Below are 23,375 nucleotides of genomic sequence, written 5' to 3'. Positions count from 1 at the left end.
GAAACAAAACAAATGCAAAATGATTAATAATACAAAAATCTCAAGCCAACAGGTGAGCGAACGTCTCTTTACGTATTTAATATTCATAAGCTATCTCATCCGTAAACTTTTCTTGAACTGCCTCCCATTTGCGCCTTCAGCCAATCAGCGCGCGAGCGTCTCGCTACGTCATTAATATTCATAACCCAGGGCTACGCCGTAGTAGAATCCGTAAATACGAAGTAAGCGCACAACACACACGCGCGCGCACGCACACTGGGGATTTCCACCCAAGCGCTTGTTTCCTTCACTTGTTTTGCTTTCGATCTGAAGAGCGAAATCAATCCCATTTGACTTTTCGTTTTGATATCGAGAACTACAAATTGTCGAGACCCCTTTACACACTCTTTCTTTTTATTTCTGGAGTGATTTCCGCACGTCGCAGGTAATAAATGGCATTTCCGCATATATTTATAGGGTTGATATATGCATGTGAGTGGATGTTTATGCTGTAGGCCACGTAGAGTTGCTGCTGGTGAGTGTAAAATCGAAAGTCATGGGCTGTTTGGATCCAATGGGAATCAAGGAATGTTTATTTTCACTTTTGAGTTGACTTGACAGCACTAATAGACTTATTTTGGGGAGGCTGAAGGCAGTTGGTTGTAGTGCCGCGAGAATGATTGGGACACACTTCACACCGCAATGTCATTTAACTGTAAGTACTGAGGCGAATTAATAGATAACGCGGAGTTTTGTCGTCAGAATATGTTGTTTAGAAGTTTGCCTGGGCTTGTGGGTGTTGTTATTGTTGTTATTTACTTATATTCGGACGTGCTGGGGTCTAACATGGACTCTGCTGTGGAAAATGTCTGTCATAAAATGCTGCAACAATATCTGAATCCAAATTTGGTCTGATAAGCTGATAAATATAGCTTGAAATGATCATATACCATGAAAATATATTAGGAAAATGTAATAATAATATAATTTGTTTAATAAATGTAGGTTTCACAGTGTTATAATGTATAGTAAACTGCACTTGTGTAATAGCAGTGTAGTAATACTGACTTCCAGATGAATAGTGATGACAGGGTGGAATATATCATATTAATATTTATTTATATTACTTATTATTTGTTAGTCAAATGCTATTTTTTAATTGGCTTTAGATGATGGTCAAAGTTGAACATGAATATTAATAAATATCCATCATTTGTTAACCGATACAGGTCAACAACACATATTTCATCAGCTGATATGGGAACAAAATATCATACATCTCTATATTTTGGGTGGTTTTATGTGTAACATTACCATGCACACAAATGAAATGTTCTAAGGATCAGCGTTGTGTAAGTTGGTTCAAAACAATTACTAATTAAATAATGAAAAATGTATTTACATTACTTTTCTAATGTCATATTACCGTAAGTACTGAGGCGAATTAATAGAGAACAGAGTTTTATCCTCAGTTTATGTTGTTGGGAAGTTTTATGTTGGGCTCGTTGGTGTTGTTATTGTTGTTATTTACTTATATTCGGACATGTGCTGGAGTCTAACATGGACTCTGCTGTGGAAAATGTCTGTTGTCAAATGCTGCAACAATATCTGAATCCAAATTTGGTCTGATAAGCTGATAAATATAGCTTGACATGATCATATACCATGAAAATATGTTAGGAAAATGTAATAATAATGTAATTTGTTTTATTAAATGTAGGTTTCACAGTGTTATAATGTATTGTGAATATAGTATAGTAATACTAATTTCCAGATGAATAGGCGACGAGAGGGTAGAATATGTCGTATCAATATTTCTTTATGTTACTTGTTATTTGTCATTCAAATGCTATTTTTAAATTGGTTTTAGATGATTGGAAAAGTTGAAAATGAATATGCAATAACAAATATCTACAGTTAAACATTTATTAGCTGATACAGGTCAGCAACAGATATTACGTCAGCTGATATGGGAACAAAATATCATGCATCTCTATATTTTAGGGGGTTATCATGCACATAAACATAAATGCACATATACATGCAAATGAAGTGTTATAACAGTGTCAGGGTCATTGTTTGGTGAGTTACTTCAAAAAGTAAGCAATTACTAATTGTTAAATAATTAAAAGTGTATTTAAATTACCTTAATTTAAATACCTTTGTCTAATATCTTTGTCTGAATTAGTGCATTAATACTTAATATAAAGTTGAAACTTTACATATATATATATATATATATATATATATATATATATATATATATATATATATATATATATATATATATATATATATATATATATATATAAGTTGAAGTCAGAATTATTCGCCCAACTGTTTAGTTTTTTCCCCAATTTTCTGTTTAACAGATGATTTTTTAACATATTTCTAAACATAATAGTTTTAATAACTCATCTCTAATAACTGATTTATTTTATCTTTGCCATGATGACAGTAAATAATATTTGACTAGATATTTTTCAAGACACTTTTATACAGCTTAAAGTGACAATTAAAGGCTTAACTGGGTTAATTAGGTTAACTAGGTTGGTTAGGGTAATTAGGCAAGTTGTTTTATAACGATGGTTTGTTCTGTAGACTATCGGGAAAAAAATTTGCTTAAAGGGGCTAATAATTTTGACCTTAAAATAAGTTTTAAAAAATTAAAAACCGCTTTTATTCTAGCCCAAAATAAAACAAATAAGACTTTCTCCAGAAGAAAAAATATTATCAGACATACTGTGAAAAATTTCCTTGCTCTGTTAAACATCATTTGGGAAATATTTTAAAAAAGAAAAAAAATTAAAAGGGGGGCTAATAATACTGACTTCATCTGTATGTATGTATGTATATATATATATATATATATATATATATATATATATATATATATATATATATATATATATATATATATATATATATATATATATATATATATATATATATATATATCAGCATTATGGACATGACATTTGCAATAAAAAATCAAAACATAAATTCACAGAGAGAGTATACGTTGACATTATATTGAAACATCTGTTTATATTTTCCAAAACAACTAACCACAGAGTTATGGGATCAAAAAATATCAATCTGTAAACATTTTTTATACTTAAATAAGGAAAACAAACATGCATTATGGATGTGACAAAAAAGTCGACGAGTTTACAGTATACAACAAATTTTGTAGAAATTCTGTGAATGAAACTGCACAACCCAAAAGAAACAATGCTCATTAAAAGGATAAGAGTCTGCTCTCTATTGAACAAAAATGATTAATTTTATTTTATTTTGACATTTTTGCATTTTTGTGGGAAAAGCTTCGTTAGGGATGTGACGGATGTGAAATTGCCATTTGTGTGACTTTGGTAAATCAAATATAATTTGCATGGTATATACAGTACATATATATTCTATCAGAATTATCAGAATTTTACACATACACACACACACACATATATATATATATATATATATATATATATATATATATATATATATATATATATATATATATATATATATATATATATATATATATATATATATATATAATTATTCTGCAAAATATATTTGAATAACAAACAAATCTCTTAATTGATTTAAACAGACCTGCTGAATTTATTTGCAGTATTTAAGGCAAGTAAAATATAATTAACTGCAATTAAATTACCCCAAAAATAAATGTAATCTCTTTCTTTACTTTTCAGTTGAAAAAACTATTTAATTACAGTAATGTTGTAAGTAATTACACCCAACACTGGTCAGGATACGATTGTAAATATTCAGATTAGACTCTAATAATAAAAAAGAAGTAGATATTTTGAGTATTAAGGTGGTATAAATCAGTGTTTCCCAACCCTGTTCCCAGAGGCACACCAACAGTACATATTTTGGATGTTTCCTTTATCTGACCCATTAACTTCAGTGTTTGGAGTCGCTGATGAGTTGATTCAGGTGTGTTAGATTAGGAAGAAGTTGAAAATGTGTACTGTTGGTGTGCCTTCAGGAACAGGGTTGGGAAACACTGGTATAAAATGTTGATAAGGTTTGCAGGTGGTTGTTAGGATTTAGCATAAACACATGAATTCACAAATATTATAAATGATAAAAAATAGTGCTAGCTTGACAAAAAATGTAATAAAACACCAAATGTCCACACTTTAATATCCAATATTAACCAATACAGATAAAATTAGCTAATATAAGACCAAAATATCTTCAATTTGGAGTGTTTTCTTTCTATTTTAGGTGTTTTTAAAATGTCTGTGCTTATATGTTTTGCATGCTGTGTAAAATGCCTGTATATTGTTGGTTCTGTTATGATTCCCTTTCTTCACTCTCATTTCCTAATGGTCCATAAAAGCTCAAAGGTCTGAGCGACAAACAGATGAATTTAAAGCGTGAGTTTTCATTGCGATTAACTATAAACCTTTTTATGAGCTCCAATTGGTTAATCGATAACTTCGGGATTTGCTTTTGGTGAAATAAAAACAGATCAAGAAACAACAAGCAAGCAGACGTACTTCTACTTCTAGTCATGCATGATCTATAGTAAAGGTTTAACAACATGCATCATTTCTTAGACACACCCACACACACACATAGACACAAACACACTTGTACAGCTATCTTTATGGGCACATAATGATATTTCTACTGTACAGTGTCAGACTATGTATTCTGTCCCCCTACCCCAACCACCCTAACCACCTAACCGATATATCGTGAAAGAATCGTTATCGTGATAATAGCATATGCAATATACGTATCGCAGACTTGTGATAAATTGCCTTTATTTTATGCATTGGTTTATTATCAAAGATTTTTGACCAATCAGATGGGACCTTACTATGTTAATCCCCACCCCGCAGTAGTTGCTGCTCTGCTATTGGGTGGAGCAGCCAAAAACTGAACCAAGCGGGAAAATGACAACAGCCAATCAGAGTCTGAACTCTAAACAGAGGTTTTCACTCATCCATAGTGTTTTAACGACCAAAGGTTTGCACCTCATCACAGTTTATAAGTCTGGATTAGAATTAGTTAGATCTGACGAATATTGTTGAATATCATTAAATAAATAAATGATTTAAAACATAGCTAATAAAATTGCATTCTTCTAGGGAAATGTTCTATATTTTTCCAGCATCATGCAACTCTAACTCAGAGGAAACAATCTGAGTTTTTACATTTTCAAAATACTTGTGTGGTTTATTAGCAATTTTACCCAAAACAATGTCCTTGCAAGACCAAAGTGTACTGGTATTGCTATACATGTGGGGACATTTTGTTTTCGTTAGTAGAAGAAATAAAAGAAATAAAGACAGTGTTTTAAAAAAAAGATATTACCATGTAATATAATAAAGAACTTATTCAACTATTTATTTTAAAATTAAATTATATATTTCAATGACTTTGAGATAATACACATGGCAATATGACAATACAGTTTTACTCAGTCACTTTGGTCCATTTCTCAGATCAGAATTGAAATTCTCAAAACTCCCAGTTTAGAAAAGCAGTTTCTCATTTCTTTGAACAAGTGGCAAATGCTTTTGTACAACTCTCTGCTTTTGTGCAACTCTCTGCTCTTTCCTACATTATCAGTTGCTCATGACATGTTGGTCAAAATCTATTATTTTGGTCTCTGTTGAGTAGTCTCTCCTCCACAACATTTAATATCTTGTTCATGGCAAAAGTCTTTAAATGCAAAATGGCTGAACAAGTTGTCATAATATTTTGTCATTAATCAGTTTTAAATGCATTTCCATTAGACTTTTTTTTCTATTAGTACATTCCTCCCAGGGGAATCTTGACTTTTTCTAATGATGGTGTTTTGTTTCTTTGTGCTATGCAGTGCTGTCTTTTCCTTTTTATATCACAATGGCATGATCTGCCAACAAATACAGTACAAACAACAAAATCAAAAAAGCCACAGTAGTGGAAGAATAGATAGATAGATAGATAGATAGATAGATAGATAGATAGATAGACAGACAGACAGACAGACAGACAGACAGACAGACAGACAGACAGACAGACAGACAGACAGACAGACAGACAGACAGACAGACAGACAGATAGATAGATAGATAGATAGATAGATAGATAGATAGATAGATAGATAGATAGACAAACGGACGGACAGACGGACGGACGGACGGACGGACGGACGGACGGACGGACGGACGGACGGACGGACGGACAGACAGACAGACAGACAGACAGACAGACAGACAGACAGACAGACAGATAGATAGATAGATAGATAGATAGACAGATAAACAGATAAACAGACAGACAGACAGACAGACAGATAGATAGATAGATAGATAGATAGATAGATAGATAGATAGATAGATAGATAGATAGATAGATAGATAGATAGATAGATAGATAGTCAGATAAACAGACAGACAGACAGACAGACAGACAGATAGACAGATAGATAGATAGATAGATAGATAGATAGATAGATAGATAGATAGATAGATAGATAGATAGATAGATAGATAGATAGATAGATAGATAGATAGATAAACAGACAGATAGATAGAGAGATAGATAGATAGATAGATAGATAGATAGATAGATAGATAGATAGATAGATAGATAGATAGATAGATAGATAGATAGATAGATAGATAGATAGATAGATAGATAGATAGATAGATAGATAGATAGATAGATAAACAGACAGACGGACAGACAGACAGACAGACAGACAGACAGACAGACAGACAGACAGATAGATAGATAGATAGATAGATAGATAGATAGATAGATAGATAGATAGATAGATAGATAGATAAACAGACAGACAGACAGACAGACAGACAGACAGACAGACAGACAGATAGATAGATAGATAGATAGATAGATAGATAGATAGATAGATAGATAGATAGATAGATAGATAGATAGATAGATAGATAGATAGATACACAGACAGACAGATAGACAGATAGATAGATAGATAAACAGACAGACAGACAGACAGACAGACAGATAGATAGATAGATAGATAGATAGATAGATAGATAGATAGACAGACAGACAGACAGACAGACAGACAGACAGACAGACAGACAGACAGACAGACAGACAGATAGATAGATAGATAGATAGATAGATAGATAGATAGATAGATAGATAGATAGATACACAGACAGACAGATAGACAGATAGATAGATAGATAAACAGACAGACAGACAGACAGACAGACAGATAGATAGATAGATAGATAGATAGACAGACAGACAGACAGACATACAGACAGACAGACAGACAGACAGATAGATAGATAGATAGATAGATAGATAGATAGATAGATAAACAGACAGACAGACAGACAGACAGACAGACAGACAGACAGACAGACAGACAGATAGATAGATAGATAGATAGATAGATAGATAGATAGATAGATAGATAGATAGATAGATAGATAGATAGATAGATAGATAGATAAACAGACAGATAGACAGATAGATAGATAGATAGATAGATAGATAGATAGATAGATAGATAGATAGATAGATAGATAGATAGATAGATAGATAGATAGATAGATAGATAGATAGATAGATAAACAGACAGACAGACAGACAGACAGATAGATAGATAGATAGATAGATAGATAGATAGATAGATAGATAGATAGATAGATAGATAGATAGATAAACAGACAGACAGACAGACAGACAGACAGACAGACAGATAGATAGATAGATAGATAGATAGATAGATAGATAGATAGATAGATAGATAGATAGATAGATAGATAGATAGATAGATAGATAGATAGATAGATAAACAGACAGACAGACAGACAGACAGACAGACAGATAGATAGATAGATAGATAGATAGATAGATAGATAGATAGATAGATAGATAGATAGATAGATAGATAGATAGATCAGCTCATATAAATAGTTTGCAACCACTTACCTTAAAAATTAGAGTAAGTTCAATGAATCATTTTTTCAGTGTAGCTGTGATGTCATCTATGGCCTGACTCATGCATTTAATTCATGAACTTTCAGTAAACAGTGATTCAGACGGACTCCCCTGGTGAAATGTTGTTTTTTAGAAATAGGGTTCAAGTTTATCGTGCTTTCTGGAGAGTCACGGAGGAATACACAACCTGTTCTAGGAGGAAAAGCAGCTGTCAAACTTTGACACGTTCCAGATGCCTCTTTGTGTTTTTGTCTTACTGTAGGTCAGCATGCCGGTGGAGAGAATGCGCATGAGGCCGTGGTTGGAGGAGCAGATAAACTCTTGTCAAATACCGGGGCTCAAATGGGTCAACAAGGTACTACTATGAGAACGGCGGTCAAAAACATCATTCTTCTTCATCATTGTTTTGATTAAGATAATAGAGTCTTGCTCATGGTGGCTGTAAAGCGTATTGTTGGTTAATTAGGGCTGTGTGTGCACTTTGGGTGTGTCTTGCAATATTTTGCATGTTGTTTGCCTGCAGGAGAAGAGAATATTCCAGATTCCGTGGATGCATGCGGCGCGGCACGGCTGGGACGTGGAGAAAGATGCTCCTCTTTTTCGAAACTGGGCCATACACACAGGTGAACATGCTGATGAATGCAAATGAGGCCTAAATTTAACTCTCGCATTTACCCCCCAACCCCCTCTCCAAAAAAAATCATAAATGTCCAGTTAAATTAAATCATGGAACTTGATCAGTTTAAAGGGATAAGATTTTGCGGTTTGGTTGCTAGGGTCTTCTGGGCAGTTGCTAGTGTTTTTTTGTTTGTTTGTTTGTTTGTTTGCTACTGGTTTGTTCTTAGAATTTTCCTATTTAGTTGCTAGGGTCTTCTAGATGATTGTCAAGTGTTTTCCTAATGAGTTGCTAGGGTCTTCTAGGTTGTTCTTAGAATTTTACAATTTGGTTGCTAAGATCTTCAAGGTGGTTGTCAGTGCTTTCCTATACTGCATGGTTTTTTAAATATTCAAATTCGGATATTCATGGGTCTTCTAAGAGGTTGTCAGTGTTTTCCTAATTGGTTGCTTGGGTATACTGGGTGGTTCTTAGAATTTTTCTATTTGGTTGCTAGGGTCTTCTAGGCGGTTGTCAGTATTTTTCTAATTGGTTGCTGGGGTCTTCTGGGCGGTTCTTAGAGTTTTTTTATTTAGTTGCTGAGGTCTTTAAGTGGTTTAAGTAGAATTTTCCTATTTGGTTGCTAGGGTGTTCTGGGTGTTTGTCATTGTTTTCCTAATTTGTTGCTAGGGTCTTCTGGATGGTTCCTAGAATTTTCTTATTTGATTGCTAGGGTGTTCTAGGTGGTTTTCATTGTTTTTCTAATTGGTTGCTAGGGTCTTCTGGGTGATTGTTAGAATTTTACTATTTGGTTGCTAAGGTCTTTCATGTGGTTGTCAGAATTATCTTAATTTATAGGGTATTCTGGGTGGTTCTTAGTATCGTCCTATTTGGTTGCTAGGGTCTTCTAGGAGATTGTCAGTATTTTCCTAATTGGTTGCTTGGGTATACTGGGTGGTTTTAAAAATTTTCTTATTTGGTTGCTAGGGTCTTCAAGGTGGTTGTTAGTGTTGTCCTAATTGGTTGCTATAATCTTCTGGGTGGATTATAGAATTGTCCTATTTGGTTGCTAGGGTCTTCTAGGCGGTTGTCATTGTTTTCTTAATTGGTTACTAGGGTCTTCTGTGTGGATTTTAGAATTGTACTATTTGGTTGCTAAGGTCTTCTGAAAGTTGTCAGTGTTTTTCTTATTTGTTGTTAGGGTCTTCTGGGTGGTTCTTAAATTGCATTATGTGGTTGCTAGGGTCTTTTGGGCAGTTGCTAGTGTTTTTTAATTTGTTTCTAGTGTGTAATTGTTTGGTTGCTAAGGTCATCTGTTTTTTTACTAGTCTTTTCCTATTTGGTTGCTAGGGTATTCTGGGTGGTTGTTATAATTTTTCCTTTTTGTTTGTTAGGGTGTCATCAGTGTCCTGGCATGTACTAAGATTTTTTGGTTACTAGGGATGTCCTGAGTGTCTGCTTGTACTTTACTGTTTGTTGCTAGGGTCTTCTAGGTGGTTGCTAGCATTTTACTATTTGGTAGGTAGCATCTTCTAGGTGGTTGCTAGAGTTTTGCTGTTTGGTTGCTAGGGTCTTCTGAGCAGTTGCTAGTGTTTTCCTATTTGGTTGCTAGGATCTTATTTGTGTTTGTAAGCATTTCCTATTTGATTGATAGGATCTTCAAGGTTGTTGCTAGTGTTTTCCTATTTGGTTGCTAGGGTCTTCTGGGTGGTTGTTAACATGTTCTTGTTCGGTTGCTAGGCTGTCCTGAGTGTTTGCTTATTGCCCAAGTCAAAAGAACACATTGTGTGTTAGACGTTCTCATTCTCATATGTAATTTAAGTGTACTGTTAGTTTACAGCTAATAGAGGCAATACACATAATATAAACAGTTGAAGTGATAGTAAAAATTCATTCTGCGTATTAAGTGTATGTGGTTTTTGATCCCCGTATATTTTAGGCAAATATCAACCAGGTGACAAACCAGACCCCAAAACATGGAAGGCCAACTTCCGCTGTGCCATGAACTCCCTGCCCGACATCGAGGAGGTGAAAGACAAGAGTAACAAAAAGGGAACAAACGCCTTCAGGGTGTACAAAATGCTGTCAGCGTCTGAAAGGCAATCAAAGAGAGGTCAGTCAATACCACACACCCATACTGCATCTGAGATCAGCCTACACTCTCTGGACATAATGGAGTCTTTTCACAAGACAGGGATAATGCTTTTAACAGCATTCATCAGCTTCTTAAAGCTTAAATGAAAATAAAACATTTTAGATGTTAGATTCAGTCTCTTAGTTTTAAGGATCTCGATAAGCTTCAATACAGTGACAAAATTCACGTTTAGAAGATATACAACTGATATAAACGTCCAAAGTTTGCAGTTTGTCACTTCCGCTTAATTCGTAGGTCTTAAACTCAATTCCTGGAGGGCCGCAGCTCTGCACAGTTTTGCTCCAACCCTAATCAAACTCAGCTTATGCAACTAATCAAGGAGCTCAAGACTCTTTCGAGCACTTCGATCATTTGAATCAGCTGTGTTTGATTAGGGTTGGAGCAAAACTGTGCAGAGCTGCGGCCCTCCAGGAATTGAGTTTGAGACCTGTGGCCTAAATGGATCAACAGTTTTTTTCATGTCATCTAATACTTCAGTTTCTCATTAAATCTTCTGACCAATCAAATGCTCTCTAGTGTCTGCCATGCCCCGCCCCCTTCAAGATGCTTCTTAGGGCGCACTCACACTATGCTATCCAAACCGTGCCCAGGCCCGTTTCCCGGATCGTTTGAGAAGTGTGAGTGCTCTGAATCGGGCTCATGCATGGTTCAGTTGGCCGGCCCTGGCCCGGTTGTGTGGTGTGCCAGAGCGAGGTTCACTTGGGCTCTGGCGTGGTACGCTTGTAATGTGAGTGCAAATCACACCTGAGCCCAAAAAGAAAGATGACACGTGACTTTTAAGGGACTGTTTCATATGGATTTATTAATCATTCTTACTGTTCAATGAACAGAAACTGTCGTAGATTAAAAAAGATGCAAACCCCTCACTGCACGACAGCTGCACCTTCAGCAAACCTCCTAATTCATGCAGCACGAGGACTTTATGATTGTTTTTGAGCGTCAAAAGTGGCTGATCTGTTCGGCGAAACATTTGACTGTGTGTCAATACATATCAAACAACCAAAACAATATAACGATGTAAAGAAATCTCCTCAGTGCTGAGTGAGAGCGCTTCATACTGAACAGCGTATCATCGATGACGTAAGCGCGCTCAGGCGCGAATGTAATGTGAGGCTGCGGGGGAGACGGGACGGGGGAAAGCGTGCTTCGGCCCGGTTCAAGGCAACTGTACATAGTGTGAGTACGCCCTTATTTGCTTTTCATTTCGACTACTCTCATTGGCAGAGCTGTGATAAAAAATAAAACACTATTGGCTGTTTTTTTATAAAGGGGAGGAGCTACTCTATGTCCCACCTTTGCTTCATTTTTCGGTTGAGATTACGTCGAACATCGAATAAAAATGCACATTTCAAAGCACTTCACGGGACCTTTAACCATTTTATGCGAACATTCAGAAAACGTTAACTCCTACAACTCAAATATTTGACTATTTATCAGTGTTTTCAAACAAATACCATTCGTTTTAGGTTTCAGACATTCAAATTCAACACATGCCTCACTCGCGTATACTTGCGGTGGTAGCCAGATTGAAACACACCATTTACCCACATCACATAAATAGTTAACTATATGCGACAAACAAAATAAAATGTAATTTTTAGCAATAATTTAATCTATTATGACACTGTTTTACACCGTTTCATTTCAATGGATTAAAGTAAAAGACTATTTCTGTTACCTTAATGCTCTTCAGGAGCCACGTGCACCCACTGACAGGTAAACTCTGCTTCTCTCTCAAGTTCAAAGCAAACTTGTATGCCAAAGCATTTTAGATACGTATATAAAATAGCCCATGTAATATATTGACATGAAATTAATAAAATATACTGCAAACGAAAAAGGAATCAAAACAGACAATATCTATAAAAATATCCTAATTACAAGATTACAACTTGTAGATTATTTAAATGAGGCAAATGCGTTGATTAACCTGATGGTGTACATATATTTTGCAGACAGTTTAGACCAGTCATTTAATCCTCTCAAGAGTATATCGTAAAGTTTTTCTGAATTTTTTTAGGTTAAGGAATCTATTATTTACTTTTTCTCTTGGCCTCGCGGCTGTGCGCACTGTCAGCTGTGAAGCAAGTGGAAAGTAGTCTTAAATAAAAATGTAATGCACAAACACATAGGAGCTTTAGAAAGTGAAAGCAAAAGTTGAATCCCGGAGATTTAGAAACCCGGGCCGGATGAATTTGAGTCCCAAAAGAGCACATGAGACTGTCTGTGGGAGTGCTGACTGGTCTCGGGCACACAGAACGAAGTGGGTAAACGAGAGAAGATTTTTCACTACTTAATCGATCACCAATGTTTAGTTATATTGAGCGGAGACAAACAAGTGTTAAAGGATGTTAATAATAGTAAAAAGACGTGTCACTAAATATGCTAGGATGGCCGTTAATATACCTGGGCGGCCCGCCCAAGTAAAATCTATGTATGGGAAGTTCTGTGACTACTAGCAAAATGTAACATTGAAGGTTTGTGAAATAGACAAAGATGCCTATGGAGATGGTAATAATAATACTTTTTATATATAACTGGACGATGTGCTTTATTCACGTAAGATACACACGGTTTATGTTACTAAAACACTTACTCTATTCCTCTCCCAGTTAAACAGCCACTCACTTTCATGCGTTTCGGACGAAATCTTTAAGATCTTTATGGGGAATTCCCATAGACGTAATGATGTTTACAGACAGTATTTTCTCTACGTCTACTCCTAAATCAACCATCAAAGCACACAATCTGCATCTTGAATTCTTCAAAACACTTCATTCTGTGTGATTTATGAGCATTTTCCCTCATGGGGATCAAACAAATTAAAAAAATTAGTGGTTTTGCTATACTTGTGGGGACATTTGGTCCCCATAATGTGAGGAATACAAGGTACTGACACACACATTCATGTCAAAATGTGTTTTTTAAAATTATTATTATTTTGATTGCTTAAGAAAGATAGAGATGCAATTTATTCAGTAAATAAACTGCATAACTTTTGTTTGTTTCTAGTGCAAATATCTAAATATTCTTAAATCAAGAAGCATTTTATAGATAAGCAAAACATATAATCTTGCTTTCCGAAATAATATGTCAAAATGAAGTGACTTTTCTCTTAAAACCAGCAAAATAATCTGCCAATGGGGTAAGAAAAATTATCTTGTTTTTGTGTTGATATAAGATTATTTTTCTTACCCATTGACAGATTGTTTCGCTTGTTGTAAGGAAAAACTCAGTCCATTTTTAGAGATTATTTTTGAAAACAAGACATGTTTTGCTTGTCTAGAAAATGCTTCTTAATTTAATAAATTTTAGGACCAGAAACAAGACAAAAAGAAAAACAAAAGCAATTATATCTTCTGGTAAATCACAACTTCCAACTCTTTGTTTGGATTTTAGGGTGAAATAAGATTTTTTAATTTTCCTTAAGTGTTATTTTTTTCCATGCACTGATTTAAATAAACTCTTCATTTTTTTTCTTTCCCAAAGGAAAAAAGAGAGCAATTGAAAAAGAAGAAAAGTTAAAGGTATGGACCGAGCAGTTTCTGCTGTCTGAAAGGTTACAGTTGAAGTCACTATTATTCGCCCTTCTGTGAATTTCTTTTTCAAATATTTCCCAAATATGTTTATCAGTTCATGTTAATATTGTTTATCAGAGCAAGGAATTTTTCACAGTAATTCTTATAATATTTTTCTTCTGGAGAAAGAAATAGTATTTGGTTAATTACGGCAAAAATAAAAGCAGTTTTTAATTTTAATATTATTAGCCCCCTTAAGTAATATTTGTTTTTGGATTGTCTACCGAATAAACTATCGTTATGCAACATAGGCTCATTCTGAAAGCGTAGCCCTATGTACATTTCTGGAGATTGCGAATTATGGAGCCAGAAGTACGTATGGCTGCATTTTGTCTTTAAAGCGAACTCTATGGGGCGGTATGATGTCGTTCCTTTTCGTGCTTACCAGCTGACCAGTTGCTTTCGTGTGGACGCCTTTCCCGCTGTTATCAGTTTGTCTAGTGGCTCGCCGCGTATGTAAGAGGATTTGAGACGCAGAGAGGAGTTTACCGTGACGACGGAGTTCGAGTCCGGAAAATAACGGTTCCAGAAAGCAGGTAAGACAAAAACAGAATCCAAAAAATAAAATAAACAAGTAAATAACAGGGTTAGAATGTCGTAAAATCTGTAAATGTGGTAAAAATCAGGTGAGGGCTTTTCTTTTTCGGGATTGCTTTTTAAACCTGTCGGTTGGGTTTAGGGAAGGACTTAGGTGGGTCAGTTGATCGGTCAGTCAGTCAGTCAGTCAGTTGACAGCGGCCTCTGATGGATTTATGTGAGAACAACAGCCGCGAATGGCACTCACGAGAGAAATTTGAGATCTCAAAAGGCGTACACAGGGGCCTCTGGTGGATTGGCGAAAACAAAAACTGCAAAGAACGTATCTCCTGGGACGCATTTAACGCTCTCCAGAAATGTATATTGGGGTACGTAATCAGAATGAGCCTGGGTTGTCATTATTCCATGACTTGCCTAATTAACCTAGTTAAACCTTTAAATGTCACTTTAAGCTGAATATTAGTAACCCTAACGGCTAATAATTCTGACTTCAACTGTGTGTTGAGACTATCTGCTGCAGGAGTGTGTGTGACGTGTGTAATGTGTGTGTTTTGTGCAGGTAGAGAGGCCGTGCTCCATGTCCTCCAGCTGGGAGAACAGTAACGGCTCTTCTCCGTGCAAAAGCGTGGTAACAGTGAAGCAGGAGGCCGATCACTCAGGTAAACGCATCCTTTCCTGCTCACCTGAGCTCAGGTCATGTGACTCTTTCAGGTGGAACCAGTTCAGCAGTTCAGCGCTGAGTGAAGATTTGAAAAAGCGTATCTGATCTTGATCTTGTCTATTATCTCTTCTCTCTGTCACTCATTGTGTCTTTCTGCTCTTTTACAACAACAACAAATGCAAGTCATCTATTTGCAACACAATCCAGGCGTCTTTAGATCAATTTTCGAACTAGAGCTAGCTAGTTTTATGCTGATATCCTCACAGTTGTTTATTCTCTAATATTAAATGGCACTTCTTGACAAGTTTCTAAACAACTAAACTCAAATAAGAGTGAGCATAAAATAACCCAGAATGCTATTGTAATAATAATAATAATAATAACAATAATAATAATAATAATAATTGGAAATAATAATAATTTAAAATGTTAATAATTCGCAAAAATAATTATAATGTAGTAATAAACATTTTCTATTTTATTTTCATTTTTTCAAATATAATATTTCTGTTATTACGATATTATTATTGTTGGTTTAAATAATAATAATAATTATATGTAGTATTTGTAGTATTATGTTAATAGTAGCATTATTAGTATTATTATTAACATACTACTACTACTACTAATAATAATAATTATTATTAAAATGTAATTTTTTCAAATGTTTAGTTATAACTGTTATTAATGATTATTATTATTATTATTATTATTATTATTATTATTATTATTATTATTATTATTATTATTATTATTATTATTATTATTATTATTAACAACAACAATTATAATAATAATAATTGAAAATAATAATATTAATAATGTAATAAACATTTTCTGTATTTTGTTAATTTTTTCAAATATTTAGTTATTACTGTTATTACATTGATAATATTTCTGATAATAATAATAATAATAATAATAATAATAATAATAATAATAATAATAATAATAATTATTATTAATATTATTATGTTAATAATAATATTATGATGCTTATTATTAACAACAACAGCAACATAGTAATAATAATAATAATAATAATAATAATAATAATAATAATAATAATAATAATAATAATAATAATAATATATGTACATAAATCAGTAGATTATGTTAATAATGGTGTTATCATTATGATGATTATTATTATTAACATAATAATACTGTTACTACTACTACTAATAATAATAAAAATGTAGTAACAAACATTATCTGTATTTTTTCAATATTTATTTATTTCTGTTATTAAATTAATAACATTTTGTTATTATTATTATTATTATTATTATTATTAGTGTTGTTATTATTATTATTATTTTGTTAATAGTATTATTATGATATTACTACATAATAATAATAATATTAAGTATACATAAAGCAGTAGGTTTCAGAGTTATGTTTTAGGTTAAGAAAAATGTTTATTTTTTTGTTTAGAAAAAACAGATTTTAGCATAAAAAATTTCATATTATGAAACTACTGTACTTGACTGTTTTTTTGTTTGTTTACATGACTTAAATTAGTTAGTCAAACTATTATGAAAAATATTTATTTATTATACTTATATTTTCTACATTTACCAACAATGTATCAATTTGTAAACAAAGTTGTATGTGTCACTGTAATTAAAGGCACTGTGAAATAACATGAACAATACTGGAACTTAATTATTATTTATTGTTATTATGATTAATTATTGCTTTTATTATTTCAAATAGGTCAAATAAATTGGGGCTGTTAAAGGGTGTAATTCAGGGTTATTTTAGCATTCTATTTAAAAAGAGGCTTGTCTTGTGGATTGAGAGAATTTGAAAGGGTTCTTGCAAACACTGCAGCAGTTTGTTCTGTCTGCCTCAGTCAAAGTGTTGCAAATACCCAGAATGCTTCACGCTTCTCTCACAAAAGCCTGAGATTATTCTGCCTGCTCCTCTTTTATTCTAGTTTATATATAAAACACGACCCCAGCTGGTTGACTTTCCCCTGCATTTGCTTTACAAAACTTTAAAAACAAACACTTGAACACTTGGTACAGAGCTGATGGAAACAGTTGGATATATAGCAGTGATCCTCAACCACCAGGCCGCGGATCGGGAAATTGGTATCATCCCGCACAAGAAATCTGAACGATCTTATATTCTGAAAAATCTTTTATTTTAAAAAGTTGACTGTATTCTCTCGGTTACATCTTGGTCACTTGAGCGCCCAAATTTAACCCACGAGCAGCAATATGAGTAAGAAACAGACATCCAGTGAAGGGCCCACGAACTGCCAAGGAATGGATCCACAACCCATTTGTCAACAAATCAGGTGAATCCACCTTGTCTGTGCAAGAATATCAACTGCTGGAGATCACAAATGACGGCTGCCTGTAAGGGGCTGTTCACATATCGCGTCTTTTCTAGAGTTCGCACAAGTTCATTGTTTCCAATGGAGGTGCGTGACTTGCACGGCTTCCAGACCAGAAGCACCTAGTATACAGCGAGTCACGTGACAAGAATTGACCGATGAGCTTCAGCTTGTATGGAATATTCACATTCGGTCAACTAATTATCTCAGACAAACACAGAACAACCTAACACTGCAGTGCTTGTAATTTTTTCCATAAACAATACTTGTATCAGAGTGACAGCAGTGTTTTGTCAGCATGTCTTCCCTTGAGAAAACTGTTGATGGTCACCTTGAAACCTACAACCTAGCATTGACTGGTCCGCGATGCTAAAAATGTTGAGGACCACTGCTATATAGTATTTTTGCAGTCAAGCCTGAAATTATTCATAATCCTGGCAAATTCTGTCTTAACGTTTTTGTTCAGATGTAAATAAGAGCTGAGAAATATTTATTTATTTCGACAATGATGCCTCTTGTACATCATCTTAGTATGTTTTTGGAGAAACCAGTGTCATTTCCAGTCATAACTCATAATTATTCATAGATTTTACTGGTTGTTTAATAGCTTGCTTGTTTGCCTTTATTATGGTGTTAAATGCAAACATTTTTGCCATAGGCAGTTATTTTGGTTCAGTTATTTTAGCTATATCACATTGCAGCCCAAGATTACTCACTGAAGCTAAGCAGGGCTGGATGGGAGACCACATGGGAATGCTAGGTTGCTGTTGGAAGTGTTGTTAGTGAGGCCAGCAGGGGGTGCTCAGCTTGCAATCTGTGTGAGTCCTAATGCCCCAGTATAGTGAAGGGGACACTACACTGTCAATAAGCGCCGTTTTTAAGATGAAACGTTAAACCGAGGTCATGACTCTCTGTGGTCATTAAAAATCCCATGGCACTACTTGTAAAGAGTAGGGGTGTAACCCCAGTGTCCTGGCCAAAGTCCCTCAATCGGTCCTTAATCATCATAGCCTCCAAATCATCCCAAACCATCGAATTGGCTCTGTCACTGTCTCTCCACTCCACCAAAAACTGGTGTGTGGTCCTATGGCTGCCGTCACATCATCCAAGAGGATGCTGCACACTGGTGGTGGAGTGGAGAGACCCCCCTCATGATTGTGAAGTGCTTTGGATGTATGGCCATACACAATAAATGCGCTATATACACACACATTACATTACATTACAGTATCTGGCCATATTTCTTCATAAAAGGAAAATTAGGATCATCATTTTCATTGCAGTTTTCTAAAATAAATTGTTATACGAGGATTGTTAATAATTAATATATATCTCTGTACTCTCAGAAATAAAGGTACATGAGCTGTCACTAGGGTGGTAACTTTTCAAAAGGTACAAATTTGTACCTGAAAGGTCCATATTAATATCTCAAGGGTACATATTGGTACTTAAAAAGTACAAAAATGTTCCTATTTAAAATTGTCAGGTACAAATATATACGTTTGAGGTACCAATATGGACACTTTAAGTACAAATGTGTACCCTTTGAAAAGGTACCACCCCTGTGAACCCTTGCATACCTTTATTTCTGAGAGTTTAACACAGATTAAATCCTCATTTCCAAACACAAACATTTATTAAATGAAAAACAACATGGATTAAACTGACCGGCTATATCAACACATTCACAGTTCATCCAAAATAAACATGTAAAAATTCTTGAACACCCAAACGTGTTCCTGACAGGTTTCAACATTTGTGCTTTTGCGTTTGGGATGGGATGTGATCGCACTACACCTATCATTCTGTGGTGGACCTGTTTATCCAGATCTCCTTGTTAGCGTGTGTGTGTGTGTGTGTTTCTCACGTCCACCATTCTCTGCTTCCCTCTTCAAATGTGCTGGATTGGGGTAAAAGGTGAGCTTAGCTTGTGTTTGTTTTGTAAGTCAGCGCTGATGTGGAGTTTGTGATACACATCGAATTGGCAAAGCAAAATCAAACTGCAACGTAATTGATTTACAAAAAGCCTTTCAGCTGCTTCATATGTTTGTAACCTGATTTCCACTACATCATTTTATTACAGAGTCGTGGGAAATCCAGTTTAGTTGCAGGGACCGGAGGGATTGTGTCCAGAGTAAACTTATATCGGCTTTTCTTTACGTCACATTGAAATTAAAATTCACTCTTGTTATTTATATGTCTGTATAGTAGCGCATGCTATAAATGATGTATCTGTAAACTTCAGGGCGGAGATATTGGTCCTTTAGAGTGGGGCTATCAGTCATTTATGGCGGGGCTATTCATAATTTGGGGAGGGGCTAACAGTTATTTAGGGAGGGGCTTATAGCTGGGCCATCAGCCATTTAGGGAGAGGATATCAGTCATTTATGGAGGGGCTATCAGTCATTTAGGGAGGGGCTATTATAATTTAGGCCGTGTCTATCAGTCATAGGGAGGGGCTATCAGTCCTTTAGAATGGGACTATCAGTCCTTTAGTGCGGGGATATCAGTCTTTCAGGGAGGGGCTGACAGTCATTTAGGGTGGGACTATCAGAAATTTCGGGCGGGACTATCAGTCCTTCAGGGAGGGGCTACTAGTACTTAGGGGCTACTAGTGGTTATCAGTGCTTTAAGGAGAGGCTATCAGTCCTTTAGGGTGGGGTTTTCAGTCGTTTATGGAGGGGGCTATTTGTCCTTTAGGGCGTGGCTATTAGTCTTTTAGGAAGGGGCTATCAGTCCTTTAGGGCAGGGCTATCAGTCCTGTAAGGCGGTGCTATGAGTCCTTTAGGAGGGGCTATCAGTCTATTAGAGAGGGGGCTATCAGTCCCGTAAGGCGGGGCTATCAGTTCTTTAGGGAGGGGCTATAGGTCCTTTAGGGTGGAGCTATCAGTGATTAAGGGCGGGGCTATAATTGTCAAAATTAATAAATTTTAGATTGTTATAATCAGACTTCATGAAAACAGTCAGAAACACTGACCACAAAACCAGTCAAGGGTTTATTTTGAAACTAAGATTTGTAGATCACTGTAAGCTGAATAAAAAGTACACAACAAAACAAATTACCATCCTTAACACTCCTTATTGTATATAGAAAGAGTGAAAAACATCCAAACTCAACTTCTAATAAAACTGGTATGTAGCATCAGAGGAGGAAAGCCCCGCCCATCAGTGATGATCTCTCCTTCATTAGCATAGGCATAAACAGTCCTGAGTGAGAAGCAGCCCCACCATTATAGTTTTCACACCATGCCTGCCCAAAATAATGTCTAAATTTTAGGATGCATAAATGAACACTGTAGTCTCCATAGACGGCCTTCTTCTGAGACACTTTTTTTTGACATTTTCAGTTTTTCACAGAGATAACATTAGTCCTGTTTGGAATCTGCCACTATGCTAACACATAGATGTTTGTAGCCCCGCCCTCTTTTAAAAAGTGCACAATCTCATTTAAATTTAAAGCGACACTCACCAAACTGACACAATTTGAATCAAAGGCTTAAAGGCTCAGTTTTGAAGCATTATGAAACATTATTTGCGTGATATTTTGAACTGAAACACACACACATTCTAGAGACTTCAGAGACTTATTTGACATCTTGTAAAAAGGGGCATAATAGGTGTCCTTTAAGAGTCCTGTTCACTTCCCTCTTCACTGTTCTCCATATTGACTCTCTCTTCCCTGTTGTTGTTCCTCAGAGGACCATCTGATCATCAACGATCTGCCCGACGTCTGTCAGACCATCGAGGTGGTGACGGAGAACGAGGAGCAGGCTGTGACCTCTAGCGACCTTTACCCCTTACAGATCTCCCCCGTCTCCTCATACGGTTGGTTTGGCCCTTTAATCATTTTATTAGCCGTTTAGAGTTTTGCTGGTGTCATTTATTCAGTGCCATACAAACTCATAAAATACCTACTGTTTAATCATTAAAAAAATCTAAACCTCCAAACCGTCCTGCTGCTTGATCTTCAGCTACGGTGGAAAATTACAGGGTGCTCTGTAAAACTATTTGTTAGTTACCCTGTTCTGCATTTTTATTAGATATATAAACAAATAAATAAATAGTATTGAAAATTCAGAAGCTTTGAGGCATTAAGATCAGGTGTGTGTTCTCCGTGCTGTTCAATGTCCTATAGAGATCAGTGTATCAAGGACACAGTGCGTGTGTGTCACGTCACGGCTGTACTTCTGTACTGTAACTCAGCTCTGGCCAGAGTTAATGTATAACGCAGAGGTAGAACACAATATTCACTGTCCCCTGTGTGCGTGTGTGTGTGTGTGTGTGTGTGTGTGTGTGTGTGTGTGTGTGTGTGTGTGCCCTAGTTACAGTGTGTCTTCAGTCTGATGTAGGGATCCACTTAATGCTAAAATCCAGACGATTTGCACTGATTCTTTCACTAGAGTTGACTGGCTGTATGGTGTCTTGGTGAAACTGTGTTTAGTGTATTGCATTGTAGCTTCACAAGTGATTTGTGGCTGCGGTCAAGCTCTGATTGGTTGATAGGTGATTATTTGCAGGTATATTATATATATAGGTGTATATTATAAACATTTCTTCACGTTTGTGCTGTAAGTGGTGCTGTATGTGCAGCTTTCACTTGTTGGATATCATTAGACAATTTTCAGTTCTGATTCCAATTAGATTATTTGTTTTAATAAAATTAATAATTGCTTAAAATGATCTATTAAATTATGTACAAAATAGTAGCTCTCCTAAATTATTAGCTACCCTGTACACTACCAGACAAAAGTCTTGTCACCTATCAAAGTTTTAGGAACAACAAGTAACTTGACTTCTAGTTGATCATTTGGTATCAGAAGTGGCTTATATGAAAGGCAAAGGCCTCTAGATTACGCTTATTTGACCAAAATAAAATATGATCATGTCTTGATTTTTAATGATTTCTTTAGGACAGTAAGGTCTGACTTTGCTTAGACAAAAGTCTTGTCACTGAACAGAAATATTGTTCAGTATAGAATATAAAGTCATGCTGCAGTGGAAACAGAATGAATATTGTGTCTGACTCCATCATGAGCTTGGAGGACTGCATCCATACATCTCTGCAATGACTCAAATCACTTATTAATAAAGTCATCTAGAATGGCAAAGAAAGCATTCCTGCAGGACTCCCAGAGTTCATCAAGATTCTTTGTGTTCATCTTCAATGCCTCCTCCTTCATCTTACCCTAGACATGCTCAATAATGTTCATGTCTGGTGACTGGGCTGGCCAATCCTGGAGCACCTTGACCTTCTTTGCTTTCAGGAGCTTTAATGTGGAGGCTGAAGTATGAGAAGGAGCGCTATCCTGCTGAAGAATTTGCCCTCTCCTGTGGTTTGTAATGTAATGGGCAGCACAGATGTCTTGATACCTCAGGCTGTTGAAGTTGCCATCCACTCTGCAGATCTCTCACACGGCCCCATACTGAATGTAACCCCAAACCATGATTTTTCCTTCACCAAACTTCTGTTTTCTGATTTCTGTGAGAATCTTGGTTCCAGTAGGTCTTCTGCAGTATTTGTGATGATTGGGATGCAGGTCAACAATTGATTCCTG

General features: G+C 35.5%; 1 protein-coding gene across 2 annotated transcripts in view; it reads left to right on the top strand.

Moving 5' to 3' along the window:
* The first annotated feature begins 241 nt into the window (after window positions 1-241).
* irf2b (interferon regulatory factor 2b) overlaps window positions 242-23,375 on the top strand; it is a 41,695-nt gene continuing 18,561 nt past the window's right edge. Inside the window, exons 1-7 of one of the 2 annotated variants that reach the window (XM_056472139.1) lie at window positions 242-424; window positions 8,210-8,302; window positions 8,471-8,570; window positions 10,482-10,655; window positions 14,187-14,224; window positions 15,372-15,471; window positions 21,517-21,645. In XM_056472139.1, coding sequence (XP_056328114.1) covers window positions 8,216-8,302; window positions 8,471-8,570; window positions 10,482-10,655; window positions 14,187-14,224; window positions 15,372-15,471; window positions 21,517-21,645 — 628 coding nt within the window. In that variant the 5' untranslated portion in view covers window positions 242-424; window positions 8,210-8,215. Of the gene's footprint in view, window positions 425-522; window positions 695-8,209; window positions 8,303-8,470; window positions 8,571-10,481; window positions 10,656-14,186; window positions 14,225-15,371; window positions 15,472-21,516; window positions 21,646-23,375 lie in introns of those variants that run through there. The other variant, XM_056472138.1, reaches the window with a different exon arrangement.

This window comes from Danio aesculapii, chromosome 14, assembly GCF_903798145.1.
Source record: "Danio aesculapii chromosome 14, fDanAes4.1, whole genome shotgun sequence".
Taxonomy (NCBI): Eukaryota; Metazoa; Chordata; class Actinopteri; order Cypriniformes; family Danionidae; genus Danio; species Danio aesculapii.
The sequence above is the reverse complement of the archived record's forward strand: the minus strand, read 5'-3'. Positions and strand labels throughout refer to the sequence as shown.